This window comes from Egretta garzetta, unplaced genomic scaffold (assembly GCF_000687185.1).
Source record: "Egretta garzetta isolate BGI_Z169 unplaced genomic scaffold, ASM68718v1 scaffold465, whole genome shotgun sequence".
Classification (NCBI taxonomy): Eukaryota; Metazoa; Chordata; class Aves; order Pelecaniformes; family Ardeidae; genus Egretta; species Egretta garzetta.
The window spans coordinates 1,457,301-1,477,225 of NW_009259680.1; the positions used below are offsets into that span (position 1 = coordinate 1,457,301).

Genomic DNA, 19,925 nt, shown 5'->3' on the forward strand with positions numbered 1-19,925 from the left:
CTAAAAGCCACCAGCCAGGTCGCTGTGGTTTCATTTCAATTGTTCTAAAGGAACCTTGAAAAAAATGGAAGAGAAACATACCAGAAATGTTAGCATTATAAGGTTGATATTAGCAAGGCTGGATGTTAAACCAAAGATGTTCCTATGACTTAATCCAGAAAAATTAAATAACCTGCCACACATTGCAGAGAGAGCAACAAATACCAACACCTCAATCATCTTCTTCCTTAGCAAGCAAGTTCCAGCTGAAGACTGAGATTGGAATTAAGTGGCCAGATCAAAACCTAACCTTTGCTGCTGGTGCGAAGTACAAAACCGTGGATGCCTGTATCTAACAACAGATATCTGCAGATTCAATACAGTGCCGAGCCATGCAATGCACAGCACTATTAAGTTATTACATAGCGTAGTGATGATTAATACTGTGGTGCTGATTATAGTTCTTACTCCTGCTGCCCCAGTGTGTTATTCAAGTAACGCAAAGGATGGATGTAAAGAAGCCAAAAGTAGATGCGGGAGAATCAGATGTATGGGGCCTCCCCTCACTTTCTGCATGCCCCAGGAGGGCCAGGGATTGACCGGGAAGCAGATATGGTTTAGGCTGCACCTCCTAGAAAGCACAATACATGCTTCCTTGTTTTTCATAGAATCATAGAATCGCTTTGGTTGGAAAAGACCTTTAAGATCGAGTCCAACCTTTAACCTAACCCTGCCATCCCACCACTAAATCATGTCCCTAAGCACCTCATCTATCCTTCTTTTAAAAGAGGCCGACCCCCTCCTCACTACAGCCTCCTTTCAGGTAGCTGTAGAGGGTGATCAGGTCTCCCCTCAGCCTCCTCTTCTCCAGACTAAACAGCCCCAGTTCCCTCAGCCATTCCTCGTATGACTTGTGCTCCAGACCCCTCACCAGCTTGGTTGCTCTCCTCTGGACATGCTCCAGCAATGCAACATCCTTCTTGTAGTGAGGGGCCCAAAATTGAACACAGTATTCGAGGTGCGGCCTCACCAGCACCGAGTACAGGGGCACGATGACTTCCCTTGTCCTGCTGGTCACACTATTCCTGATACAGGCCAGGATGCCATTGGCCTTCTTGGCCACCTGGGCACACTGCTGGCTCATATTCAGCCGGCTGTCAACCTAGTTAGTGCAGACATGATAATTCTGGTTCCCATTTAAACAAAAACATACGGAGATGTCATAGTGAAAACCACCACCTTAAAAAGTTTAAATAGTGAATAAACCACCTAGTGTTCACTAAAATAAACTCCTATTATTCCAAGCCAATCCCATTATTTTGATCTTTTTCCTTGTACTGCTGACAGTGATGGGCAAAGGAGTATATCCTGTGGCCTAATAAATGCTTTTAGCCTATTTCCTTTCTCTCTGGACATAAGAATTCTCCTAGGGCTCACATTTGTTCTTTTTCCTCTGTATCACACTCATCTTGACATTATAAAAGTAAACCCTCACCGTGCTGAGCCAGACACAAATAGTCTTTCCCAGCAAACATCAGTGTTATTTCAGTGGTATTGAAGCCTGGGGAAGCATGAACAGGATTGCTGCACTATTGTACACGTCATTTCACAAGAAATTGGTGGCTGACACTATCCTACTGACTTCCTTTTTCCAATACTGACCTTTACTATTGAGCACCTTCCAAAGCCAAGCCCAGCACTATGATCTACCTTGCAGATAGGAAGAGAGAGATGCAATAAAGGAGAGAAACCCGCTCGTGCTCACGTATCTGGTGAGTGGCAAAGAAAGTGCAAAACAGAAGGCAGTGCTGCAGACCACACTGCTATTCATTCTTCATATATATCCCTTCTCACCTGAGAGGACGACATTTGTCCAAGCACTTAGGTTTTTTCTGTAACTTTGCTGCCCTCTAAAACTGGAAATATGAATAATCTTATCTTTATTTCCTCCCCTCCCACAGTGTTAAGCGCGGTGCAAAGGGATGATTTTCCTTCTGATCAAAGGCAAATGAACTGTCAATGCTCTCAAACTCTTTCTTACTGTGCCCAAAGCCAACTTCTGTTCACCTTCACATTGGTACGATGACAACAGACTGCAACCGCCACCCCTTAGAACTTACTCTACTCTGATACTTACCTGGCAGGAGCATGTAGGTACCAAGCTGATGATTTGGCTCTCCTTGCTCTATGAAGGTCTGTCCATGAAAATGAACAACATGAATGTCTTTTGGCCCACCCATATTCAGCAGATGCCATCGGACCAGTTCACCTTCATACATCCTCAAGCCTCGCAAATTGTAGGTAATCCCATTAATGGCTGAAAAAAAAAAAATCATAAGGAAAACCGCTCACAAAACATGTCTCAAAGTGCTAGAGTGCAGTTATTAAAATGAATAAAACATTTAATGAAATAATGCACTTGGGAAATACACCACTTTTTCCAATTCAAAGTGCTACACACTTTATAGTCTATGTACATCAATTCAGAAAATCCAGGGACCTCACCAGAGGATTTGAGCACAGTTCACTTGCAACACGTGGCAGCCAGGAGAACAAGGAGGTGTAAGAAATTAAATGTTAGACGGGAACATCAGGCCCAAAAGAAAGGACAGCTATCCAAATCGTGTTCTGCAGCTTACAGTTCCACAGCTGTACAGTCTCAGCTGACACCTTCAGTTAATAACTGATTTTATAGACCACATCTTCAAAAGGCAGATTCCACTTCTCAGCATGCCTTTTTCAAAAGATGGTCACTTACAGCACACAAGCATCAGATTTTTGACGACAGAAACACACAGTTTCATTACTGACCATTATTTCAAAGAGAAAAAATGGTTGCCTTTGAACAGGCAGCCACTTAACTCTATATGACTAAAATCTCTGTATCCATGAGAGAGGAATATGAAGGGCTGTCCTATGGCTGCTTCAAATTACTCAGTAGTAGTAGAACTACTTGATTTGTCAAATTATTACAATAGTTTTAAATTTCTTGCAAAAAATTTTCAGGGTATGAGCTTCTTACTGAAAAGAGAGTTTTTTGGTTTTCTTCTTTCTTTTTTTAACATATGGAGGGTACATGTATGTGAATGTGAGAGAGCCTTCTGCTGAAAGTTTCAGTCTAATATGTCCTTTCTTCATTTTAATAACAAATTTCCAGTCAATGCTAGTCTTTAAATCTAAAACTGACTTACAGAATGAAGAACAACAAAAAAAAGTTCACATAATTAATATGTAGGATTTATGCATGTTCAAAAGGCACTGTGAACTGGGATAACTCCCTCAATAACTTTCCCTCTGGCCCAATAAATGGAATATTTGGCAAAATGAAATAAGTACCATAGAATTTGTGACACTGCTGTGTTTCTTGGGTCTTCTCAGTACAAGGCCTTCTAGAACGTTTGTCAAAGTACCAGCTTTTCTCTTCATCAAAGACCATAAAGAGTAAGAAAAAGTCTCGGGTCGATGTTCTGCTGTTGTTTGACTTACTGAAGGTTCCTTTTTGACAGATCAGTATTGGCCCAATCAAACCAGAGTGAATATCTTTCTCCTAGAAAGTAAAACTTATTAGATGTAAAAGTGGATTTCCCAAAAGATGTCAAAAAACTTTACTTTCTCCTGCTTAGTCTACCAAAGAGTTCCCCAATTTGAATTCTTCCATAGCTTATATCCTCTTTTAACTGAGCATAAGAGATTAAACGTCAAATGGGAACTTCAGGGCCAAAATCAAGGAAAGCTATCCAAAATGTGATCAGGAGCTTACATTTCTACAGCCATACATTTACATTATTTGGAGATATTCAAAACCTGACTGGACGTGGTCCTGGACAATCTACTCTAATTGACCCTGCTCGAGCTGCAGGGGGGGGTGGATGAGATGATCTCTAGTGATCCCTTCCAACATAAATGTTTCTGTGATTCTGTGACCAACCTCAGCAACACTACCACTTCTATTTTGATTTCCTTACCAGATTTAAATCAGAGTAGTAGATCCAGGACCGACAAGCTGCTCCTGACTGCACAGGTCCTGATCTCCTGTTTGCATACCATACGTATATGTAACTATTATTTGGCTGAACTTCATCATCTTCCTTAAACCAAGCACTAGATTCATCATCATAAATGCTTCCCTCAGAGGACTTTTCATAGAAAAGTCCGTGAGCATGGAGAGAATATGGTCTGGATGCCAGATTCTTAAAATGGACCTAAAAAAAAAGAAAAAAGAAATAGATTCTGTTCAGCAAATTCAGGCCTAAACCAAAGTCCACACACAATACGTTCCTGTGACCTCAAACCAGGGTCAAGATTTGTATAATGATTACAGGCTATTTTGTGCTTGCAGGGACAGCTTTTGACACCTCCGTGCAGTCACCCTCTTTGATGCAGGTAGTTAATTAAAAAGTAGAAAGCATGAGTCTAACTCTTGTCTTCCACCGAGTCTAGGTTCCTATGACTTTTACTGCTACCCTTCACACCTGGATATGCTTAGTTACAGCAAGCAGGGAGATGGGGAGTTTCTACCTCTTATGCTTTGCTACACAGTCGTACTGCAGGGCACAAAATAGTAACACCAGACCTCTGTACGTATCACTCTCACCAAAATCAGTGCTTTCTCACTTGTCCCAGAGAAGCATGAGGGTAGGGATATTACATATTTACCTCTCCTTATAGAATGATGCTGCCAAGCTAAAAATAGCCTCTTTCTTTTCTTAGTCCCGTTTTTAAATGTAGCTCAATGCGTTCCTGTTGCACACTACTCCCACTGAAATACACAGAAAGCGCCTAGATCTACTCTCCCCATCTAAGTCCATCCCTGTGTGTTGGAAGACTGGATGAAGAAGGATGAGAGAAGGGGAGCTCTATAGCAATGTGCTTTCTAATGGAAATATACCACTCCATCACCAGGGATATATTTCCTCTCCATCCTTGTTGTTTGTATTAGAACTAACCAATCCATTTACAGCAAAAGTTTCCAGAGGAAAATACACTTTTTGGAGAAAAATATGTGTATATATATATACACATACGTATTAATCTTGAATACAAATTTAGTTAATTTCTTTTAAAAAAATTAAGAAGCTCCCTTTACATATAAAAAGTAATATTTTCAGTGCAATCTAGATTTAAAAAAAATAATTTTTTTTTAATGTGAAACTTAATTCTCATTTTACATTAGACTGATAAGCCAGTGTTTAATCTTGGGAAGTATAAGAAAGAAAAGCAAAGGTGAAATTACTGTCAATAGGAGAGAAAAAGGATGTGTTTCAAAGAAACTTGCTTGTATGTCCACACTGCAATTTCTTAGCTTTGAAAACTGTTTCCTCATTATGATCTTTTAAAAATCTGTGCTATTTTTGGACTCACTGTAAGAATGCCATAAGAATCTTATCTTGCACACATGTTCAAAACATTGACCTACTAGGATAACATCGTCCACTTCAGCCCGGATAACTGGCCCCAGGATGCCAAGGTGTTCTTTATATTCATCTTCATCCTGAAGAGTCGTAAAGGTACTGTCTGTATACCTTTGGAAAATCACCTTATACGTGGTGCCATCTTTACACGTTTTGTCATTCATCATTGTACTGAAAGGAAATCCCCAATTAAAAACCCACAGAGTGAATCAGAAAGAATAGCTTTGATGAAATCTGAGAACTCATACAGTAGGAACATTTCAGAATATAAAGAATAAACACTCAAATAAATGTCAGATGATTCTGAAAATCATGACTTGCAATGTTTAAACAATTTACTTCTACAGTTGTACATGAGATCCTTCAAAGATTTGGTCAGCTACCACTGAAAAACTCCAACTAGTCTCCAAAAACCCACCTGAGCTCTATTCTCCTTTTTTACCATTAGCCTTAATAATATGAATCAGAGCTTAGCTCAGAGTGTAGTGAGACTACCACCTATACCCTACTGTCTCATAGATGTACCTTCTCTGGAAAGCTAACAGAAACACATTTTACATTTGATTATATCTGCATTTTGCATCACAGAGCTGGTAAGAAAAAAATAAGCTTTTAGGCATTCAAACCATTCTTCAGATCTTAAATAGAAGCACCAAAATTATATTATTTTGATAAAACATATTATCATTCCCTATAAACCTTGCCTCATTATCAATTCTGCAAAAACCAGAAACTTAACTGAAGTCATCTAGTAGGAAGAAAGGCTGGTTTTCGGCTCTTCAACAGACTGAGACAGTATATGCCATGGGCTCTCTTAATTGGGCTGGAACTATGCACCTCACACCAGCTGAGGACAAACCTCACTGGGGACATCTAGACAGAGCTCTGAGCATCAGGATTTCTTTATTTTGCAAGTGTACAAAGAAACCGTGGTTTCTGCCATTTTTGCAAGTGCCATTTATATGGACTGAGGTGAGGCAGGAATAAACTTGGAGAATACTGAAAAAATGGGGGGGAAATACCAGTCAAATAAAATGGAAATTCAATTTGAGAAACAATACATGTTTGGAGCTGAATTTTGTATAATGAAAATTTTCTTGCTCTTGCTTTTTGCTGCTTTTGATAAAAACCTGAAGCTGGGGCAGTTTTGGTTTTGTTCATTTCAAGGGCCACAAAGTTCTGCTTTTTCATCAGAAGTGGCAAGGAATATTACACATTTAGGGTGAGTACTGATCCTAATTTGTATGAATTAAGATAATGAATTTTTAGTACAAAGTTTCTCTCAACTCACATATACTCTTTGCTGGGGCATTCCCTCTCAAAATGTAAGGAAACCCCTCAACATTAGGGTTTGTGATCCAGTCACCTTTTGATTTCCCTAGACAATAGGAACAACAATGCAATAATTCACGCAGCTTTATTTTTACTTTAAGTATAAGGCAGTTACCAGTGCGGTTAATCACTTTGCATCTTTCATATATTTTTCAGTACTGCAGCCTCGTGAAGTTGGAAAGTGCTATTATCCCACTTTACAATAGAGAACTGAGACACCAGGACCACTTCTTGTCAACGCTAGAAACTGTGGTTGCATCCTGCCTATAAGAACATTCTGTCCATATTAGATCAGTCAGTCCATTAAATTCCTGGAAAGACTTTGTACAAGGAGGTCTCTATCCTGTCCCTATTACAGAATCCAAGAACCCAAGGAAGAAGTAAAACAGGTCATTGGAGTATAATAAAGCTAACTGGAAATTTGCCTCCTGACCTCTTATAGTGTTTTCTTCAACTTTTGTTTTAAAGAGTGTTTCCAGTGAGTCTACAAAAGGGGGTTAAGAAAAAAAAAAAAAAGTGGGTGGGGGCAAGAGTTCTTAGTTGTGTTGCTCTTGTTTATATTAATCTCTCTCTATGACATTCTAGGGTTGTCCCAGCCTCCCATGGAAAATTCTTAGGGTTCTGCAACTGAAATGTTGGAAATTGCATTGCACATTACAGATGCTCTTAAATTTACCAGCATGTTAATCAACATTCTGCTAGTATGTATCAGAATGGTGTGCAAAATGAAAGCAAATGATTTAGCCAAACCTTTTTTTATATCCTGCATAGTTCCAGCAGACCTCTTCAGCTGCAATATAGTATCTCCTCTCATTCCCTTTGCTGCGCAAATAATGTTCAGCAATGTTGTCTGGGTTGCGTTGTTCGTTAATATTCACTTTTGGGTCTGTCATGTATGGGTCATCAAAGTTCACATAATAGTATTCGTATTCACCACCTGATGTTTCCTCGATGTAAGATCTTTCCATAACATATTCGTAGTCTCCACTTTCTTGGGGGAGCCCAATCATGATCGATGGCTTAAGCTGCCGTGGGGTGAGTGTGTAATTTAGTGACTCTCCATGCCCGGCTCTACTCAGATCCACTGTATGGTTGGCCTCACTTGGTGCCCCTGTGGTGTTAGCGCAACATGGCAGTGTCGTGTGGTTGGTCTCACCCGGAAACACTGTGCGGCCAAACCCTGCCATGGAATTGGTAATTTTTTGGGGCTTTTTACTCCTTGGGCTCAGCAAGTGGGTCATTTTTGGATATTCCTTTTTTTTCCTTCGGATCTTGATGAAGGTTCCAGATGTACTTAAAGTATCATTCTTGTTCCCCTCCTCTCCTTTCAGAGTTGGGTGCATGTGGCTCCCTTTCTGTTTTTCTCCCCTTTGATGTGAGATCCCTCGATACTTCTTCATATGCTTCTTGTTTATGAATGCTGTATCATTTCTGCCATGATGATTTAACTTACCACTAACAGATTTATGTAAATTTGCCTCTAATCCCAGACTCCCCTTTGGAGACACCAAATTCCATTCCTCATTTGTAATTTTAGATGAATATTTCCCAGCCCCCAGCAATGATGCCTCTAGTAAGTTCTTCACTAGTGCAGGGCTGGAATCAGGGCTTATATTGTCTAATGTATGATTTAAAGAAAAAGTGTCTGCTTGTTTATCTTTGGATAGCTTGGGTTCAGAGAGGCTGGTCACATTAGACCCATCTCCTACAATGAGGTCCAAAGCCAGCGTCAAGTTAGCTGCACGCATGGCATTTTCCATCTTGGTTTCCTCCTCTTCCAGTTCCTCATCATAATCATTTGGAAGCTGTCCAGTTTCTGCCACATTTATATCAGATGTGTTCTCTGTATGATGCACAGAATGAGGGGCACTTGTCTTGTCAGAAAATGACACATTTTTATTTCGTACGTGATTTAGAAGGGCATTCATCTTTTGGACAGAGTAAAACTTCATGGTCAGAGAGCTTCGCTTTTTCCTTTTACTCTCACTGTTATAATTTTCCCTTCCTGTGCTTTCCTTCTGACGCTTTTCTGAAAAAAGTTTAGTGTCCTTTCCATCAGCTGGAAGCTCTTCTGCAACATTCATTTGGCCTTCCCCATTGCTTAGCAAGCGTTCATGTGCAGACACGTTACCATGATATATTTCATAATTGCTTTGGCTTCTATTCTCAAATACCAAGTCAGCCTTTCCATCACTTGTGCTAGCTAAAAATAGGTCATCTTCTGCTGTGACTGATGTGTGATTTGGCTGGAATGTTTCAGCCTCGATTGGGGGAAGAGGAGTGATATGAGTTTCTAAGAACTTATAGGTGTTTGTGGATTCACTACTATTTATAACTGTCAGAGTTGAGCCAGACGTGACCTCAGAACTCGTGGCATCAGTGCTTTCATACTGTTCCCAGGCCAGTGCTGTAAGGTTTTGTTTTTCTTCATTGTCTGTTGCCTTCCTTGAGCTTCGGATCGAGTAAAAAGCAGCCAGGTAATCCTGATAATCCGAATCCTCCTTATCTCCTTCTTCTTGCACATCCTCTTCAACTGAGGTGGAAACAGCCTTTTTCTCAGTCTTGGTGTAACTGAAATCCACAACGTCAAACTTGTAATCTTCCTCATAGTCACATCTGGCATCTCTGAATCTCAGCCTCATGCCGTAACTCATCTCTGGGGTGCCCCAGGATGCTAAAAGCCAAACACCTGCAATTGAAATAGAAGTTTTTTTTCTAATATGCAGTAGTTACGAGAGTGGACACTGTCTATCATGTAAGTGGTCAGGGCCAGTTGCTGGGTTTGTTTCTCCAGCACTTGCTATAGCAGAGTGCTAATTCTCATCTGGGATTTCCATGAGCAATGAAAAATAATTAATAAGTGTAAACAAATAAAAGCACATATATATAAATACATCTAAGAGCTGGAGCTCTTCTCCACAGATTAAGCTATATCTAGAACCCAAGTCCAAACATAACCCATGAAAGAGACTGATATGACAAAGAAAGAAACAAACAATATAAAGGATCCTATGTTTAGATCTGAATCTAAGATTGGGAACTTTTGAGATAAAAGTTTAAATTTTGTCCTGTTCTTTGCATTGTATGCATTGCCACACAGATAGAGCGTTCTAAACAGAACAAATACATTCTGAGGCAATGTTGACAAACATGTGGCAAACATAATATTTTAAAATATGATCTTTAAAAGAATAAAGTAATTTGAATTTCCAGTCTGGACACAAAACATTAAACTGCCAATCTGAGGCATCTTAGATTAAGTTAAAGATTTTAATAATTCCTCCAAAACCTAGTCAGAAGGTAAGTTCTCCATTTCAAACTAGGATCTGCAGAGCACAAATTACAATCTATTTCCTTAAACAGCATCAGATCAAGTTCTTTGCTTGTTACAGCTTGCTTTTGGAACTAGCAGAAATGATAGAACACCCAGAATTAACAGAGCTTGAGAAACCCAGCCTTTTTTATTAAGGTTACATACAATTTTTCTGTATTTATGAGAGTTTGAAGTGACCTGCATAGCTTTCGTTATTTCTAAAACCAGCAATTTAACAGAAGAAAACATGCCGTAGATGGAAAGAGCAGATCACATACTAAAATCAAACAAAAGTACAACTTCATTACTGGGAGGTTTCCATAAAGTCTGATGGAGTTTATTGTTCAAGACTAGGGAATCATTAAAAAAACCCCAACACTTAACAATACACTATATTTTTAACTTATAAGGTCTTGATGCTGTGCAACCACCAAATACAAGTTTTGAGGACATAAAGAATTTGTTATTTAAATAGATAAAAGATACAAAAACCCCACTGGCGTTTAAAATAGGATCCGGATACCTAAACCTTGTGGGATTTTAGGATGATCACTAAACACTCATAGCCTTCAATGAGGAATAATCTCTGTCCTTTTGCAGGTAATTCCGTAAGTGTGCCCTACATGGGTTCTGGTGTCTGTCACCTTTTTGAGATACATTATTAATCCTAGTTAGACATCAAGATATATACCGATGGACCAGTGATCCGATTCAGTCAGGCAGACTTTACTGCTGCTAAATGACCACAAGCCTAAGGTGAGGGGCAACCATTTTGTTCAATAATGACTAGCATAATTTGACAGTCTTGGCCCATTTTAGCTAACTCAGGATGGACAAGTATGTGGCAAAATTGGGAATCACACAGTGGAGTTGATACTGGATTGTTTCCAAGGACAATCTTAGAATTGCCTTAAAATGATCATTGCTAACCCCAATACTAATTGTGAAGTGGGAAAAAAAAAACAACAACAAAAAAACCAACAAAAAGACCCTCAGTATAGCATACAGTTACACTGTGTGCTAAGTCTGTGTGGCCAACAAAACTCCATACGCATCAGTTGGACTGGTGAATGATTCAACATTTTTCAGCACTGTCTCCCCTATTTAGGTAAGTTCTTATAGACTGGAGATTAGAAAATGCCTTAGAAGAGCTGTCAGACACTATAGCTTACCACTTACCGACATTGTCCATTTCTACTGTGACTGATTCTCCACTCATTGGGAAAAGGTTCAACACATCTTCATATTTCCCTTGATACAGAAAAGAGTGCCCAGAAAGGCGAACAGAGACAATCTCATCATGAGTGCCAACACTGGAGAAGTGCCACTGAACAACATTATCTTGGCAAAATCCAAGGATTTCACTGCTGTCAGACACATAGCCATTTATTGCTAAAAGGAAAGCAAAATAAAAAACTGGTCTCAATATTTTCAGAGTAAGACTTTTAAAACCTCCTGTTCTTTGACACCAGTCCACTGAACCAGACTCACTTTTGCACCTAGAAAGAGACTGGCACAGGGCTGAAACCACAATTGCCTTGATGGAAATTCCAGCTCTGGACACAGTATTTCTAAGGCAGCAGGGTGCTGTGTCAAAGTTAAATAATCCATGCCTTTGCTTCAGGGTCCACAGCCAGACTGGTCCCTAAAATATTGCATATTTCTGTACAGTGCCACCTGGCATGGTTAGAAGTTCACTGACTCTCTAGAGAATTCCCAGATTGTACTACATCTGAGAACAAGCAAACACTGAATGGTCAGGTTCACATGAGCTTTCATAATATTCAGCTTGATATCCCACTCACTGTGCATTATGTTCGAGTTATAAAACTTGGGATCATCCCTTTTAACACTGGCAGGGTTGCTGCAGTACTCCTTGATGTTATCCTCTATGTACCAGCTCTTGTTTTCATCAAACACAGCAAACATTGCCTGCTGCTCCCCATCTGCCTTTTTCTGAAAGACAATCAACACAGCAGTTATGTTTTATGAGCAGAGACATGTATTAAGGACTCAGTTCTACTATCTTACGTGCTATGTAAGTGATATAAGGTTCACCAGAGTTGTGGTAATTATGATCCAAGGACTAAGTGAAGGGGAGTAGGGGGTCAAGACTTCAAGGTGACAATCCTACTACTGCAACCAACCTGTGGTGGAGCACTGAGCAAGCCACTAGCACTGCTGATACACAGATTGTATATGACTGAGCTCTCTGGAAAGGACCAGCCTCCTGGTTTGACCTGAGCACAAGCTTTTGACATTTTTTTATCCCAAGTGATGCTCAAGTCTTTGCCAAGCAAGATTTCAACAGATGGCAAAGAGAACCACTCTCCCAGAACTCTCCCATGCTGTTTGGGTTGCTCTGGCTTCAGTGAAGCCCAAGATTGTCATACTTCATTGGGTTATATCTGTTACAGAAAGGGACCAGCTCAGATCTAAACGTTTTTAGAGTGTGAAGGTACAATAGCAGCAGCAAAGTTTATTTTCAAGTCTAGAAATAGACTTTCAAGTCAGGCTAACCTTTTGTTGAAATGCTACTCTTGCTAAGAAAATCAGAATATAATTCCTCTACTGCTGTGGACACTTAGAGGACTGTTTCCTCAAGTCATTTCTTCAGGAGCCTATTGGTTTAATTACTCCCTACATGACAGCTCTCAAAAGGGAGCAAAATCAAATTCACTGTAGATCAAATAATATTATTTGAGCAAAATGTGTCTCTAAAAGGTTGCCAAACACGTTACCTGCACACCCTTCTGCGTCAATGCTTCACTTTTACAAATCAGAAGTGGGCCAACCAGTCCAGAGGCTATATCTCTCTCAATATCTACAGCGCTATGATACAGCCTTGTAATACATTGCGCATCCTGTGCAGTGGGTTGGTCCATTTTAGCAATTTCCCATTCATAAGTGTATGTCTTCCCTGGTTCAATTCCTCTACTCTGGGTGCCATTGCCTAAAGAAAAATACAGAACAGTAACAATAAACAGAGCCAGATCTTTATAGAACATCAGGCTGCACCTTTTAATGAAATTGGCGGTTATGCCATTTCAAGCTACCTCTGGATAACTGAAGTTCAGCATGAGCTTTTGTCTCTCTCTAAAAATCTCAAACAAGAACAGAAAACTAAGACACCAAAAAAGGGTATTTGTCTATGTCTTGCAGATAATACCTTGGTTTCTCTATAAGGCAACACAACAGGTCAGCAGAGGCAGAGCAGAGAATTGAGGTCTCCCATTCATGCACACTCCTGGCCACAGCACATCCTTCAAAGCAATGAAACCCTCCACAACAGCTAGTGGTATGCAAAATGTAATTCACAAATTTCTTACCTGTGGGATCCAGAGGATAATCAGCTCCCTCTGCATTCTTTGAAAGTGTCACTCCATGGAAGTAAATGCTGTAGGGTCGACTGGCCTTATTTTTGAATACAATCTATATTGATAAGCAAATGAAAAAAAATTAATTCAGTGTTCAGCAAATCCTTGTCTGAATACATAACAAAGTTTCAACTACAGTAGAATTTGCCTGGTTTCAGCAAGTGCTGGAAAGGCAAAGGGATGTCTTAAATATTGTCTGGTAATATAAATCCACAGTCTAAATGCTGCTGGTACCCTGCTGCTAGGGCCGGCTTTGTAGAGCCCATTGAGTGAAGTTCAGCTTCTTATACCTGGTCTCTGGAAAATCTAAAAAGGAACACTTGTTCTTCCAGCTACTACGCAAATGCTACCTCAGGCGATATGAAGTTATTGACTAAAGTTCTTAAGGACCTTCAATACGGGAAATCAGAAAAAAAGAAACATGCTAAACTCAGAGTCACAGGGTCATGGTGGCAATTAAAGGTCATGAAACTTTGTGATGCATCATTAAGTAGCAACAGAAAGACAATTGGATGTGACAGCAGCACAAGCTTGTAATGCAAATGCTTTGTAGTTTCATTTCATAACTCCATGAAAGTGTGTTTGTTGTAAAATAAAACACAATCATGGAAACTATAGAGGGAATGCTGAAAAATTTAAGCTAAACACTGGCACTTGTGATCATCATAACTTTTAATAGGGACAGTATTTATAACATTAGCTATATTTGACAAAAAACTCAAATCAAACTAGTTCTTCTGTACCTCTGCCAACAGAAAATTATGCTATAGTATAAATAAACTCTGAGTTTATGTTACTTACTTTGACTTTGTCATTGAGTTGTGCTCTGATAATGGGGCCCAAGATTCCAGTTTCCTTAGGACGAGGATTTTCGAGATGTTTAGTGAAGCTAGCATCAGTATATTGTCTAAAAATAGCCTTTTTATACTTTTTACCTATGAGATTTGAAAAGTTGTCCAAATGTTGTGTTTTATAGTGTCTTAAAAATAAAGGAAAAGACAAACGATCAACAAAACTTGAATAGTGGAATCTATCAGAATACAGAACTAGTACTCAAACAACTGGTAGAAACCTCACTGCTTGAAAAAAAATCCAAACCCTAAACTAACCTAATGCTCTTCACCCCAAATTCTAAACTAAATTAGGTAAGAAGCAGCTTGAAACATTACTTGTGTTTCAGTATCACATACAACCAATTAGTATCAGAGTTTACATTCAATTCAATATGGTATACATACAAGAAAGAAACAAACTGAAGCCGCAGCTACATTTTCAAGATAAGATAGCAGAAATCACTATTCTCCTTTTACGAAGGCATAGTTGAACATAGAAAAAATAAACAATTTGCTTACAGCAGCCAAGACTCTAGGAGAGACAGGAACAGATAATCCCAGTCAAGCACCATACAATAAGTAGTGTTGCACTCAGGTTTAAAAATGTTAGAATTGTTAAGGCTGAGAGCAAAACTAAGATAAATACTGGAAAGTAACACAGTTTTTCCTGGTCACTTGTGTTTCAAAAAAGGTTACTGAATAGGGATAAACTCTGTAATTTTGAACAAAGGAGGAAAAATCAGAATGCTGAGGGGGTTAAGTAATGCCATGTAACTACCAGGGGAAGACATAAAAGTTTGCTCCATGCAGTCTAAGAGCAAATAAGAATGGAACCAAATCATACCAAAGAAGTAGGAATACTTAAAGAGTTATGTGAACAGTATATTCTAAGGAGGTATATGAAACTATAATCCTATACAGGGTAGGGAATTTGTCTTGTTCTGCTTAAGTCCTTAAAGGTTCTCATGAACATCGGCTTGTAAAGTCACCAGTACTCTAGCAGTAGGGAACTGACAAACTGCGAATTTAACCTTACAGTGCACTGGCAGCATTGTGTACTATGACCTCTGGTATGTTACAGAATTCCTTCTATTTACCTTAAGTTGAACAAAATAGCCCAATATGCTTACTTATTACGACTTTTACTACATCTACATTGGTGCCATGCAAAGGTCACTTATAGAGAGACCTCTCTTTCTCCCATTGCCTAAACACCTTATTGTACTGAACCTTTAAAAACTTTTATTCTCTAGAAATATTCCCTCCCTTTCCCTTCCTCTTAAGGACGGTTTATTTCAGCAGAATTCATGTAGAAAAGTAATTTAGAAAATAGGCTTGTATGTGACTTAGGGCATTTCCTAAGTCATCGTATTTTGGGATCCCCGTTACGAGGCAAAGGAAGGTGTCCACTTTTGGGCTCCTCAGCAAAGAAAGTCATTGACACACTAGTGAGAGTCCAATGGAGGGCCACCATGGTGATTAGGGAGCTAGAGCACACGACACGGAAGCAAAACCTTGGTTTATTCAGTCATGCGAAGACACAGCTAAGGGAGCATCTCATTTTTATCTTCAACTATCAAATAGGAGATTACAGAGAAAATAGAACCAGACTCTTCTCAGAGTTGCATAGTGAAGAGATGAGACACAATGGACACAAAGTGCAACATGAGGAAGTCTGATCAGATATAAGGAAAAACTTTTTCACTGTGAGGTTGCAAAGGTGCCCAGAGAAGTTGAAGAGTCCCCACCCCTGGAGACAATGAAAACTCAACTGGATAAGGCCCTGTGCAACTGAATCCAATTCTGTTGTTGAATCCAACTTTGCCAGCGTTGCCCCAGAGGTCCTCTCCAACGCGAATTATTCTGTGATTTTATGTTAACATTCCATATTATGTTGACAAAGTATTATTTTACCTGTCGAGGCTGTCTGGAATACTTGGGGCATAATCCCAAGTAACTTCTTCTGCAGCAATGAAATATTCCCAGCTTTTGACCATAAGACGTTCTTTATAGGAGAGACGACTCTTCTTTACCTCTTTATCCCCACAGTCTCTTATAGTGAGGTAACCATGCATTCCAGCTAATTGAGAAGAAACAGTACCATAGCGATTTTCCATTTTATAAACCCTTACCACTTCAACTGCATTTTTAGCTAAGGCTGCTGGCAAGCATTTGTTCATCTGATTGCCATCTTTTCAGGCTTGAAAAGGTTGCATCCATGTAGACTATATATAGGCTGGGAGCCTTCCAAGGAACCCATATAAATCAAGGGGAATACAGAAGCTCTCTCAGTTAGCCCTCTTTGAAAATACCAGCTGAACAGGGAGAAAGCTATTTTTTCCTGTTGGTTTTTTTTTTTTTTCCAAAACATGTCTTCCAGCTCTTGTAAGAAAGACATTTCTCTCATTTTTAAAACAGAATTCTGATCAGTGCTGAGAGAGAGATACCCACTTTCAAATGATGAACAGCAAATATTTTCATGAGATTCAGCGACCATTAGCTGAAAGTGCTCAGTTTCTCAGGGCTAACAGATGGTTCCTTATTAGTTTTATAAAAGCTTATCTGAACAGATCACAGATACTTAGGATGCTGGAGCACTGGTTCACTGTTGCTCTGTGATCTGCACACAGCAGTAAAGCTGCAGATAAGAACGCCTTTTAGTTCATCGTGCACTTCTCATTCCAACAGAATGCCCTGTTCTCCAGTGGTTCCTTAGTGAAATGACAACCATCTGAAACACAGTAACTGAACCATTGCAAAACAGCAGAAGCCATTTTGGACATAAAGAAGAGAAAGACAACTCTACATTTGCCTAGTAAGTAGATGTTTCCTTGCCTTGCAGGTGCTTTTGAACAAGAGAAGATATCAGCCATCTTCCTTCCTCACGCACTGTCATGTTTACAGTGGTTGATGCTCCTCCCACTAGGTTAACAGTAGAAACTCGACGATGTCTTTGCTCCATGGACTGGCCATTGATATGAATGGAGAAAATTTCTGGCTTGGAACTCATTCCTATCAAATGCCAGCTAATGTTGTCATATGCACAAGCCTCTAAATCTGAAAGAGAAATGAGAGTAGTGTTCAGAATACAGGCAAATAATGCAAGTTTCATATGCACACTAGCTCTGATGTGAATCTTTGCTCAGAACAATAAAAGAAAATTTCTGACTTTTGACCAGTGTTTGCAACAAGAGGAAGTTTCAGAAACTTGTAAATGGAACAGATACCAAAATCCTGTAGGTCAGTGGAAGATAGGTGTTTAAATCTTACATGCAAGTGAGAACCTGACTTATAGTGAGCTGGGGAAGAAGGAAGAAAACCAGTAGCCTGTTTTGGAAAGCTGATCAGCTGATCTGTCCTTGGAAGGGGGGTTGGGGGGAGAGTGTGCAAGGCAAGGATCCAAGTTAAATAATGAGGTTGTATCTAGTGACAGTAACTAGCCTATCCAATATTTGTTTAAAAAAAACCCCAAACAACCGCATAAGACAGTCTTTTGTATTTGCTCAATGGACTGGACAGAGATAGGAAAGTAGTTCCTTAGGAGAACAAGGGGAAAACACTAGGAACAGAGCAACTCCATTACCACCTTCCTATTCTTCCCACTTAGTTGTCCGATTTAATGGTAACTGGCTTTCCAATTCCAGGAAGTTCTTCACCTAGTATGTTCTATATGCTGTAAAACCAGCAGTTCATTTAACCACATCACCTTCTCCCCATCAGCTGAGTAAAAATGGGGTTTTTCTTATTTTTTAAAGATAGTAATCCTGTTCTTAGAGCAGAACTCTTCTTAGAAGTAAACTTGTTCTTTTCAGCAATATGGCGTGATTTCCTTTCAGCAGCACAGTTTATCTTTATCTATTTAGTTGCTCACAGACATGTTCTAAAAAAAGGCTGTATCCCATTCCTCCACATTCCTGTTCTCTTGCATAAAAAACAGAGGTAATATTCAGTCTTCATCAATGTTAATTTCATTTCACATAAGCCTAAACAATACCTGGTAATGTTCCATCACTATAGCCATTAATTGTGTACTTCAGTGATGCTGATCTTTGCCAACTCTTGTTTTCATCAAACACTCCAAACATCAGTACATACTCCTTGTTGAAAAGTTTCTGTGACCCATCCTCATTCAGGCTTCCTATGAAGAAGAAACAACAGGTCTTAACTTGAAGCAGAAGTAAAGCATTTTTCACATCACTGTAGTGGCACTAATGTATTTAATGACCTGGCTTACCTGTTAGCATGTACTGGCTGAGCCTGACCAAAACAAGACCTTAAGAATGCTCATAAAGTGATTTTATTTCTGAAAGTACTTTTGGGTTGAGTAACCACGAAATCGAAAGTCTGTGATATCCCAGAGGAGATTAAACAACATACAATGGTTTGCCTCAGACAACTCTGGCAATGTGTTGTAGGGATCTCCTTAATGAATGGGAGCGCCAAACAGCCTTCTGTCCACAATCAGACACTGGCCTCTCTTTTGAGGCTGTGAGGTAAGGAAAACAATGGTGGAAGAGTCACCTGCAGCGTGAACACTGCCTTTTCAAGCACCACACTAAGGCCACCAGCTCTTTTTAAAAGCATAAAACTCAGCAAATAACCTTATATACAAAAGACTTTGACAAATACTGCTGAATTGAGTCGGTTATAAGAAATCACCTAGTTGAGTTTGTGATACAGATGTGATTTCTATCAACAAGCAGCATTCATTCTGGACATGCCACAGAACTGGTGTGCTTTTACTGATTCTTTCTATAGATTAGTCACATCAAAAACTTCCATTTGCTACTTTCAATACATAATTCAGGACTAAAATAGATGTCCCTCCGGACTGCAGGAACTAAAAATTTGGGAACTTGCTGATGATTCTACTTAGGAAGAGACACTGACAGTGGAAGCAGTTATCTTTGATGTAATCCTTTTTATTCATGAGAGGCTACAAAGTCCTGTTTTCCTGCACAAAAGAAGTGTCAGATCAACAGAGGAATTATTCTGTTTGTCACACAAAGAACATTAGTCAGTGCTTTAACTCAAAAGTCCACTTTTTATAACCTTCCCAGGTAATACCACCTAAGCTGCTCTTAACGTGTCAGATTGTGGTGGGTTGATCCAGTCAGCAGCCAAGCACCCACACAGCGACTTCGACGCTTTCCCACCCCCGTCAGGACAGGGGAGAGAACAGGAAGAACAAAAGTGAGGGAACTTGTGGGTTGATAAATATGGTTCAATAGGTGAAGGAAAAAGGGAAAAAAAACCCCAAGCAACATGAAGGAAATCACTCATCTCCCACAAGCAGACTAATGCCCACCCAGTCTCCCAGGAACAGCCACCTTGGAATTCAACACCCCTCATTCACCCTGCACTGCTGCTGGGGAGGTCTGAGCAGGAAAAAGAGAAAGCCTTGACACTGTGCAAGCACTGTTCAGCAACAGCTAAAACGTGGGTGTATTATCAACACTATTTAGCCACAAATCCAAACCACAGCACCGTATGAGCTGCTGTGAAGAAACTTAACTCCATACCAGCCAGACCAAATACACTGGCATGCTACACACCTACCACACGCAGTGGCCAGTCAAAGAAACCCTGTTCAGAAATCTTAAAAGTTTGACTAGTTAGCAGTTTGTCTTTGCTCCAGCTAAAATGTGCTCAAATTGTCTTGAAGGTAGCGGTCAAACCA

General features: G+C 39.7%; 1 protein-coding gene across 1 annotated transcript in view; it reads right to left on the bottom strand.

The window, feature by feature from the left end:
- The window catches only part of F5 (coagulation factor V), a 35,200-nt gene that overhangs the window by 7,376 nt on the left and 7,899 nt on the right, over nucleotides 1–19,925 (bottom strand). The window contains 14 exon segments of the mRNA XM_009638534.2: nucleotides 1–54; nucleotides 2,117–2,296; nucleotides 3,316–3,526; nucleotides 3,945–4,181; nucleotides 5,396–5,561; nucleotides 7,473–9,411; nucleotides 11,215–11,427; nucleotides 11,841–11,991; nucleotides 12,777–12,988; nucleotides 13,365–13,467; nucleotides 14,214–14,391; nucleotides 16,160–16,325; nucleotides 17,081–17,302; nucleotides 18,240–18,383. The exon segment at nucleotides 1–54 is cut by the window's left edge and continues 2 nt beyond it. Of these exon segments, the coding sequence (XP_009636829.1) occupies nucleotides 1–54; nucleotides 2,117–2,296; nucleotides 3,316–3,526; nucleotides 3,945–4,181; nucleotides 5,396–5,561; nucleotides 7,473–9,411; nucleotides 11,215–11,427; nucleotides 11,841–11,991; nucleotides 12,777–12,988; nucleotides 13,365–13,467; nucleotides 14,214–14,391; nucleotides 16,160–16,325; nucleotides 17,081–17,302; nucleotides 18,240–18,383 (4,176 nt within the window).